The following is an 11086-nucleotide window of genomic DNA, read 5'->3' as shown; positions in this document are numbered from 1 at the left end:
TTATTTATTAAAGTTTATTATTCTCATAATTACAACTGTAATTTATAAGTTTGAAACATGAGAAAAATTCTATGAAGAGAGTTCAAATAAAGCTGAACAAGTACATAAAAGATGGTTAAAACTCTGTCTCTGTTTCCAGCACAGGCTTGGAGCCAGGGTCAACACCATAAAACGTCACAAAAGACTCCTAAGACATTCATTCTATACAGTCAAGCATGGAGACATAGATATGTTTATATCATATGTGCACACTTTAGTATGATATTGGCCCACTGAGCACACACATTTTAACAAAGGGTAAGAGTCTTTATGACCCAGCTAAGCGCACTGAAGATTAGGGCACACTTACTACACATCAAAAGTTGCTGTTTATAAGTTATAGATATTTAATATTTCCAGAGTGTTTTTTAATTAAAAAAATTTAAAGCATTTCAAACATTTTTCACTTTTCTCAGTGCAAACGAAGGTTATTCAAGTCAACTTACCTTTCTCCTGAGGAGTGAGAGGAGGGGCAAACAGAGACGCCACCCACCACAACCCAACACGACCTGCTCATCACCCTTTGCAGCAAACACTTAGGCCACTGGATTAGTTATCACAACTAAAGCCCTGTGAATATGATTCAGCCCTTACTTCATGTTTAACTTTTACACTGAAATATATTTTTACAAAAGTAGAAAAAAGTTAGCAGTGCAAGGAAGTGGTTTAAGTTTGCTTTAAATCCCAGCTATCCAACAGTGTGTGGGACGGGAAAGGAAGCACCATTTCAAGATGGTCTGACTAGACTCAGTGGAACTTATTTATAGGCCAGGCAGTAGATTACTCTGATTAACAACAGTTCAATGCCACCTTCACTAGGTTATCCTAAAGAATTTTAAATAGTTTGTAGGTGCATGTTTGTTTATCTTGGTATTACAAACACTAAATTAGTAACTCATATTTTAAAAATTACTCAAATCCATTTTAAATCCAGCTGTCTGTAAGGCCCGTCTGGCAGAAGACAGGCTTTTAACAAAAGCAGGGCTCTGATAATTTGGCAACTTGGTTTATTTTTCTCTCAATTTAAAAACTAGAAATTTTTTTGGGTGGTGTGGCATAACTTGTCAATTTTATAGGTGAGAAAAAATAAAGCAAGTAAATAAAGTAATTTAAACTACAAAGATGGACAGAAAGCAAGAGGATATGACAAATGCTATTTTTTCCATCTGTATCACTGCAAATAGCTGGGCCTTCAGTTAAGAAACAAAACACAAAATGAACACAAAGTACCTTCCGACTCTGGCTCCTAGACTCCAGGACACTTACTAACAAGGTCAGTGCAGCCGCAAAGGCAGATGGGTGCAGCCTAAGTGTTCGCTTACCTTAATGGATAGGTTGTATTTTAAGTTACAAATTTTCCTCACTAGCACTTAAACATTTCCTTACAAATCTTATTTGTAAGAAATTGGTTTGTTTTAAACTAGGAAACATATAGTGAGGTATCTGTTAATCTTAAAATTCTTTAAGTCCAGAGAAAATTGTTTTAGAAACATGTTTCATATACAAGGCTTTAATACTTTTATTTAGGAATTACTTGAGGCTGGAGCAATAATGGTTTAACTTAATTCATCTAGTTTTCAATAGTGGAGTTGATCTATGCAGAATATTTTCCCCTGTCTCTAAATAATAACTATTATTTTCTCCAGAAGTACATATAATGTACCTTAAACTGACTAATTTGTACCGATCAGAAGAAACAGGATAGTCTTTTCCTTCCCCTCCCTCCACCACTCAGCTCAGGGAGAATACTTGCACATTTTCAGAACTCCAGTCATTGTCATAGTAACTACAGGACAAGGGCAGCAAGCGTGAAACTATATCTGCTAGGTTCCAACAGGCAGAGGACTAGAACAAGCAGGCAAGAGCTCACGGTAAATGCACACCAGAACAGGGATCTAGGCGAAGCTGTTTAATTAGGGTACTGCTTTTGGAAGAAAATATAAGACACATTTGAAATAGCCCCCTCCCCCCGAAACAAACTAGACTCTTGTCACATTTATAGGAATCTCAACCCTTTGTATCCCATGCTCATAGGTAGTTTGATGCACATGGTAAAGAGCTTCAGTATTTGAGAAGAGCACTGTACTGCTGACAAAGGACACATAACTCTTCATGCTTCTGATATCTCTGATTTGCTAAGTGCAATGGCCAGTTCCAAGTCTTCTTGTTCCTGCTGATTTAGTCTGGCAAGCCTCTGCTCCTCTTCTCGCTCACTTTCCCTCTTTGCCCATTCAATCATATCTTCTTCAGAGGGATACTGCCATTTAAAAGTACAAGAGGATGAATGAATTAAAAAATAAACTAAGTCATACAAAAGACCTTTTATAAAAGAGCACTAATTACTTGTTTTACCTAAAAGAATAATGTTAATTCCTTGTTTTTCTGAAAATATATTTTAACTACTTACTGAGTTCTGGTTTACTTTAAATGTTAGTGCAATCTATGGGAGGAAAAGTCTATAAACTATAATAAACCCTATGAAGTAACTGATAAAAAGAGTAGAAATTGCAGGCATGGTGGCACATGCTTGCAGACCTAGCACATGACCCTCCTGCCTGAGTCCTAAGTTGTGGGATTACAACCCTATGGCAGCACGCCTAACTGATATACCATTAAAGTTAATGCCACCGGTGATAGACAGCTGCCTTACCTGGTCTTTCAGGAAACCCCACAGTATAAGGCAAAATTAGGCACATTTTGCTATATATAAGTACATTAGATACAGTCTGTGAACCTAACTATTTTGTAACAAATGTTTTGAAGATTCTGATAGTCCTTAGGAACTTTTAGCCCAGTTTTATATAACAAAATTACCCAGCTTAAATAAAACCTTAATACTAATGATGATTAGATTGGAAAAATATTTGTATGCTTGTAACTACAACCACATTTCAACTTCAGTAGAAACTAGATGCAAAGTTTTATTTGGTTTGATTTTTGTCACTCGTGGAGACCATCGAAAGAAGTGAAACAAACTGGAAGGCTTTGACTGTACCTGAGACTCTTGGTGTGCTTATCCAATCCCTCAAAGTAAAAATGGAGGACTTTATCATGAGCTACTTTTCTGATCTGTACTCAGAGTCTCATGTATAAAATAAGCAAAATGCCTCCACTACTGTTCAGGACTCATTCCAACCAGGTTTTTACTTACAGATCTATATTTAACACACTGACTGTTACAAACTGCCAGATAATTATTTTACACCAAGAATTACAATCTCCTAAGAAAGCCAATTCTCCATCCTTCTCTGCTTGAAACAACTCAAATTCCACCTGACATGGACCTTGAAGATAATTCTGAGTTGTCATTTAACAGGGATCTCTATCTTGTTCCTTTACACTCATTTGATGCTGCTGGAACCGACTCAAATGGCAGTCACTGCAACTGCCTCAGTTGCACAGATTCCTGCTCTCCTCTTTCCCAAGTAGCCAGAGTAGTGATGGGGTTAAAATAATGAGCAAGAGGACCCAATGGTACTTGCTGTGCTCAGAAGCATCTGGCCATTCAGCTGTTCATCTCCAAAGTCAAGGATAGAACGGGGCGTGGTAATGAATGCCACTTTGCTGAAAACCACCTCGTTAGCAACTCTAAGAATTTCATTTAATAATGATGATATATATGATGCTTCCAACATGGGTTACTCCATTTCTAATAGAACAAAGGATTTGCCCAGCCTATTCTCATAGTACTTCTATATGTTTCTCAAAGAATTCTTAGATCTTAAGTTTTGTAAAACTGAAAAGGCTACCATGTTAGAGCACACGCTTATCATAAATGAGTAACCGGGCTCTCAGATGGATAAAAAGAACCACCACCACCAAACCATCAAAACTACTATGCGAATACAGTGGGTAAAGACCTTTGTTTTGTATTCAAAGAACCCCTGCACTGTCCCCTCACAGAAACTGCCAAAGCCTTGTACACAAACAAACATCCACAGCTACAAATATACAAGTTTCTAAATCATGCATAACCATTTGCCAAATATTAACAGTCAAGATTTTACTTATATTTGTATCAAAGACTGAGAGAAAGGGTATATAAGACATCTTGTTTACAAGAACCACAATGACTAAAATCAGTTTAGCAATGGAGTCATCTGAGAATCAGCAAAAGCAAACCAAACAGAGGTACTGCTTGGGGGAAGGAAAAAAGGTAATTTTTAGTATGTTGATAAAATGATGCAAATTTGGAAGACTATGAAGAAATCCTTGAAAACTCTTCAAACTATAAATGGCAAGATTTTCCCCCAAACAGCCCATTCACAGTACTTACAGCACTGAAGTTAGCAAAATTGCCTGGATCAGCCTCTTTATTGGTAGTGGTAGAAGAAGAAGTGAATGGATCACAAAACATATCAGGATCTTTTTCTTTGGGACTATCATTGCCTGGGAAAGGCTGAAATGGATCATTCAGTTTAAAGGGATCAGAAGAATCCACTTTGTTGATGGGTCTTTTCCCTGGATCAAAATCATTACAATTAACCAGAAGACACAGCAAACACAAGCACACAAGAACATGTTGACAGGGAGCATTTAAAGAACTGCAGATGGTGCACAGAGAAGAGCCCAAGGCACTTTCTCAAAACGCCTTAATGGGCCACACCAACTGTCCTCAAAGCTTTCGTCTCTCAAATACATTTCAGGCGCAGCTACATGGACAAAACCAAATACAAAAAGAGCAAACAGGCCAAGAATCATAATTTTGTCCAAAGATTAAGTCTTTCTCCATTTTAAAGACGCATGCTCCTTAGGACGATAACGACAAACAAGAGAAAAATGATAAAGAATACACACAGCAACGGTCTCTGGTCACAGCTTCAGACTGATACTAATGGCAGTAATAGCAAATGACTGAGATTTGGTAAATCTCTTTTCTTTGGTATATTTACACAATGCCTAGTAGCATAAAACACAAGATTAAATCGACAAAACAACTCACTCACTTTGCCATCTATAAAACTTCAAGCTGAGAATGATCAACACTTAGAAGTCCATAGCCTATATGCAGAGCTGCTGAGAACTCATCTTTGACCAAATAATAGTATGTTGTCCTGCTAATTCATCGCCCACTGTTGTGATACCATGTTAGAGAAAATTATCTATTTATTCATCTTATTCATTCATTAATTTGCTTTTTAAGACAGGGTTTCTCTGTGTAGCCCTGGCTGTCCTAAACCCACCTTCAAACTCAGAAATCCACATGCTTCTGCCTCCTGAGTGCTGGGACTAACAGTATGTGCCACCACACCCAGCTAAATTCTTAAATTTTAAATTTTACTTAAAGTATAATACTTCTTGAAGAAAAGAGGTGAAGTCTAAGTTTCTTCAAATATGCTTTTCTTATAGGGCAGTTATGCTGATAGTCACATAATAGATTCTTTTTATTAATGTTTACAAAAGAATTTTGTATCTCACATCTACATATGCCTTCAGAAAGTCCTGTGAACGAAAGCAAAACCTGAGTCACAGCTACCATATAACAACTAAGGTACTGAGGCTTAGACATGGAGAATTATACATTTAAGATCACAGAGTTATGGCTCCAGTTATGAAGTCCTGGGTCTGATCTCTAGCACTATTAAAAATTCTAACAAACAAACCCCCCCCCCCAAAAAAAAACAAAAACCAAGCTGGGGCTAACGCTAGCATGTGGGGGATGTGGGTGAGAATCAGGAGGACGAGAGGTTCAGTCTGAGGCCAGGTTACACATGGGGCACTATCCAAAACCCAAAAGGACTGGAAATGTCACTCTGTGGTGAGAGTGCTTACTGAGCATCTGTGACACTGAGATTCACCAGAATATAAATTTAAGATCCTTAATCAGTGATCTTTTCAACAAACCATTCTTTCTCTTTGCTCCTCTACAATGATGCACACGTGAATGTCTTCAGCTTTATTATTATTGCATATATATGATGTGTGTGTGAACATATGTGTCACACTGTATGTGTGCACAGTATATGTATTGTCAGAGCAACTTTATGGAAACAGTTCTGCCTCTGAGCCTTTACAGAGTTCTGGGATTTGAATGTAAGTCACCAGGCTCTAAATTAGGGCATCTGAGTTTTAAAAGGATACTCACATGGGTGTAAACATGTAAATAAACAATATATCCATTTTAAAAATTATATAGACTCTGACCAACTTATTTCTAACCTGTGATATACGTGAGTTTCCTTTAAAGATAAAACATTGTGTAACTCATTTACTTAAGTTTTGAGCAGGTATTTATAGACTAACAATTGTATGTGCAATCTAATCAAATACTATGGGAAGACCACTGTGAGAAGGCAACAATGATTAACAATGAGTTGACAGTGATCAGTGAACTCTGGGGGCTGAATGTTACCCAGGAATAGTCTAAGGATAAGAACCCAGTGTGCCCAACAACACTGTCTTCTCACAGAGCAGCTTTTCCCGTGCCGGGCACCTGCCCTCACAGTTCCTTCCTTCTGCATTCAAGACAAACCTTTCCTGTGTAGTGCTAAACACAACACCGACTAAACAAAATAAAGTTAAAAGTACAACAATTTGTTCCAAGACTACAAAGAACTTTAAGATCAGAGTTTTAAAGCCTGGCATGATGGTGCACACCTTTAAATCCAGCACTCAGAGGAGACAGAGGCAGGTGTCTTCAAGAGTCTTGAGTTCAAGGCCAGCCTGGTCTATACAGCAAATTCCAGGCCAGCCAAGGCTACTTTGTTAGATCCTGTTAGATCCTGCCTCAAACAAAACAAAACATCTTTTATAAAGAAATGTTAAAGAGCAAGCAGTTTCCCCACCTTCCTTGTCTTTTTTCTAAATAAAAATAAACAAAAAAATTAAGGATTTAGGGAGGTTTCAAGTTAGTTTTCTCTCAAGAATATTAATTTGAAAACCAGAGTACAAAAAAAAAAAAAAAAAAAAAAAAACCAAGACAAAACAAAAACAACGATTTCACCCATTCTTTTTCTGAAATGGGGATGGGAAGGGGCACATGCCCAGCCAAGCGGATTGCTAAGTGCCTGGCTCCAGCTTACAGTACAGCCTTTTATATGACACATCATGATGGAAGTAAGTCCACACAACACTCTCTAGAGACAGATCATGAAGTTATCTAGGAAAGTCTCTAACTTGCATACCAGGGGGTGGCGGGCAGGGTCTCGTTGGAGTGCCAATCTTGGGTGGCAGTGCTGGAGGTACATCTTCATTCTTGCTGGGTATTTCCTCTAACACAGGTTTTGGAATGACCACACTGCTGGTAGAACTTGATATGGTAGGATTAGGATTAAAAGGATCTTCATTGCTGACCTTTGTTTAAAAAGAAATGTTTATATAGTATGATAAACATCTGTTCATAAAGTATTTAGAAGAATGATTAAGTATAATGCAGTGGTTTTTGTTTGTTTTTTTAGGTTCAAATCCTGGCTTTTCTATTTTCTTTTTTTTTAAAGATTTTATTTATTTTATATATAAGTACACTGTAGCTGTCTTCAGACACACCAGAACAGGACATCAGATTCCATTACAGATGGTTGTGAGCCATCATGTGGTTGCTGGGAATTGAACTCAGGACCCCTGGAAGAGCAGTCAGTGCTCTTAACCACTGAGCCATCTCTCCAGCCCAGTATAATGCAGTTTTATTTCAATCCTTAGAGAAGTGACATCTTACCTTTTACACTCAAGAACAAATAGACTAAAAACTGGTCTGTACGAGTAGTTTTCTCCCGTCACTTATCAAGAGCAACAGACAGATCAAAACAAGCCAATTCTAGATGGAGGGCTAAGTGAGGCCCAAATGGACTATCTGGGCTGAATGATAACAGAATAAACAGGAATGTCTGACTCTATGCTTGCCAATGCCCTTAAATATAGGAAAGACAATCTTAAAGATAATGGCTTCTTGAAAAACTATTAAGACAACCCAAAAGTCATTTTTTTAAAAAGCAAACTGATCCATGGAATACTAAGTCTACTAATGTGGATAATGGAAGACAGACTTTTCTATAACAAACTAGAGTATGATTTATTTAGGCCAGTGCTTTTCTCTCTTTCTCCCCCCCCCCCCCCCAGATTTGTAAAGCCCTGACTATTCTAGAACTCACTCTGTAGATCAGGCTGGCCTCAAACTCAAAAAGATCCACCTGCCTTTGCTTCCCAAGTGTTGGGATTACAAACTCGGGCCAGTATGTTTCAACAGTGGCACTACTAACTTTGGGACGTGGTAACTACATTCAGGGTGTGAGGGCGGTGGCTCTGCAGTGTGCTGGAGAGTATACTCAACTAACTAGGAACAGCATCTTCCACCTAGCTTCGAGAACCACAAATGTCTCTGGACACTGTCAAAAATGTTCCTTAGAGGCAGACAATTTGGCTCATCCTCAAATTCTCTCAAATCTTTTTCTTTTAGCCTAAATCAACACTACAGCTACACTGGAAAATAGGTAGTGGACATTCAGTGCCAGAGTTTACACATTTTTATGTTGGTACAGACCTTAATAGATAAAATTAAATACACATAGAATGGAATGAATGGTACAGCTACTGACCTGGAAGGGACACAGGGAGAACCTAGGAAAGAAACATTTAAACAGACAACTCTAATTATCACACTGAACAGATCTTTTAAAAGAAAATGTAAGCACCTGTACCACTGTCTGCTTATTATAGAGATGCTGATTCATAACTTCACGTAAAGGCAATACCTGCTATGAACTGATGGATTGCAATCAAATATCACATCTGTGAGAGAATTCTAATGGTAAGGAGGTCTGCTCATTTGACAGAACATGATGTTCCTTCCTACTAATCACTGCAGATTACCTTTGACAATGTGCTGAAGTCAGCAAATCCATCTCCAAATGATTCATTTCCAAAAACAGAAGCAAAAGGGTCTGTGGCTAGGAGTAAATAAAGACACAATATTTCATATTATTTTTTATGTGGTAACAGAAAAATTATTTCTAAATTTGACTGATGTCTATACAATCAAGTATACACTGAAAACCCCATATGGTGTATTCTTTAGTATTAATCAGCTGGTAAATGTCTCAGATCACAACCAGGTGCGACTGGAAGGTAAGGTTCTGGAACACATGTGAAACAAGACAGCCCCATAAAGTACATTTTCTTGTTGTTTGTTTCAAGGGAAGTACAGCGTATGACTTTGCTGTCTGCCGGCCTCTCAAGTGCCGGGATCAGTCATTTAACAATGTCCTTGGCCATTCAAGTCTCTTTTCACAAACCTTAGACTAACCCAGGCGTCACTAATTTCGATAAGAACCGAGTTTGTCATTCTCTACAGCAATAACTGTATTTTACTGTGTTCCACAGTTATCTATAACTAATAAGTAGTTTGTAGCACTAGTATTTGAATTTGTCATATACATTCTCCCCTGTAAAGTCACAGTCACGGACACAAAGCTAAATCTGTGTATATTGAGGGAGGGAAGGTGCACATGCTAAAGTTTCCAGGGCAGATTTGTACTTGGGATATATTTAAAATTAAAAAGTCAGCCAACTGTGGTGGCACTAGGCAGGCAGAGGCAGGCTGATCTTTGTGAGTTTGAGGTCAACCTAGTCACCAGAGTGAGTTCCAGGACAGCCTGGAGCTACACAAAGACCCTGCACCCTCCGCTCAAAAACCCCAAACCCAAACCAAAGCAATAACAAAAAGCAAAATTAAAAACAGAAAAGAAACCATTTATTAAAAAGGAAAAGCACCCGTGAATGGGAGCTGCGGAACGGCATATGCTGAAAAGACCAGAGACCTTAGTTCTTTTCTTTTTTAAGATGCTTTTTCCCTTCACCCATCTGTGCACACTTCGTGTATATATGTATTCAGATGTGTGTGCCTGGAGTCTGTGACAGCAGAAGGGAGCGTCAGATCCCCTGGAACTTCTGGTAGATGGTTGTGAACTGCTATGTGGGCTCTGGAAACTGAACTTGGCTCTTCTGAAGAGCAGCCAGTGTTGCTGATAGCTGAGCCATCTGTATAGCTCCAGGCACTTATTTTTGTCCGCTTTGCTCCAAGGAAGTAGGGCAGTGAGAGGGAAGCAGGTGTGGGTAAGAAAACAGCCCTTTCCAGGTCGGTCACAGCTCTAATGATGAAGATATTGACACTTCAATCATAGGACACAGTATCTGGGGGGGGGGGGGGCATAACTGGGGGATGCTTTTACCAGAGGTCAGGCATTCCCTTCCTTTCCTCTTCATTCCCTTGGTTATTCCTGATTCACTTCCTTGGTAATGCACAGGGTAGGAGAAAAAGGGAAAAGGCTCCTGGCTCCTTCTGAAAGAATTGGTATTGTTCCACCATGCCTTCTCTGTCTTTTCCTTACAGACTTTATAAGGAGTTACAGCACTTGTAGCAACACAGCTGAATTAGGCCAGAACTGAAGTACTATAAAGTATAATTTGAAAAATATTAATTGAAAAAAGGTATTTCTACATGACGAATTTGTAATTGCTAGAAGTTTTCTATAAGATACTGAGGAAATGTACCCTAAATGACAGAATAGTTTTTTCCAAATCAGATAAAAAACATTAAGACTTTGACAAAAACTGTCTCAGATGATGGTTCATATGATGAAGCACAGGCAGCACTCGGAAGCCATGAACAGTTGATTAGGCTTCCAATGTATGAACGCACCACACCCTCTCTCCCCCAAAATAAAGGTAATATATTGGGGAAAATGTATAGAAGCATAATATAAAATCATCTATAATCTTATTATCCAAAATCACTTGTGAATACTTTAGTATATAACTTCAACACTATTACGATTCTCTGTAAAGGTAGAAACAGTAAATCTATATTGCAGATATAACTTTCTATCCCTCCTCAGCTTAACTAATTACAGTTCTCATCAGCACCTAACCCGTGTCTGCTTCCGTCTGTCAATAAAAGCTCTATGATGCTGGAAACTTCATTGTATTTCTTACTTTCTCCTCAAGGATGAGCACAAGGCCTGGTGAGTAGGAGGTGCTGGTATTTGTTGAAAGTATTGTGAAAATAGGGGACAGAAGCCATATGTTTATTAAGGATCCTCCGAATAGATGGAAC

The 11086-nt window shown here is 38.4% G+C and overlaps 1 protein-coding gene across 4 annotated transcripts in view; it reads right to left on the bottom strand.

Annotated features, from left to right (window-relative positions):
- Nucleotides 1-1466: 1466 nt before the first annotated feature.
- The window catches only part of EPS15 (epidermal growth factor receptor pathway substrate 15), a 91936-nt gene continuing 82316 nt past the window's right edge, over nucleotides 1467-11086 (bottom strand). For 2 of the 4 annotated variants that reach the window (XM_080921055.1, XM_080921056.1), the window contains exons 22-25: nucleotides 8845-8921; nucleotides 7164-7332; nucleotides 4316-4500; nucleotides 1467-2296 (exon numbers count right to left, since the gene is read on the bottom strand). In XM_080921055.1, coding sequence (XP_080777181.1) covers nucleotides 2150-2296; nucleotides 4316-4500; nucleotides 7164-7332; nucleotides 8845-8921 — 578 coding nt within the window. In that variant the 3' untranslated portion in view covers nucleotides 1467-2149. The remainder of the gene's footprint in view (nucleotides 2297-4315; nucleotides 4501-7163; nucleotides 7333-8844; nucleotides 8922-11086) is intronic. The other 2 variants (XR_013975126.1, XM_080921057.1) reach the window with 2 other exon arrangements.

The sequence above is a fragment of the Micromys minutus genome, assembly GCF_963924665.1.
Source record: "Micromys minutus genome assembly, chromosome: 9".
Taxonomy (NCBI): domain Eukaryota; kingdom Metazoa; phylum Chordata; class Mammalia; order Rodentia; family Muridae; genus Micromys; species Micromys minutus.
Note: the sequence above shows the minus strand (reverse complement) of the source record. Positions and strands in the feature narration are given on the sequence as shown.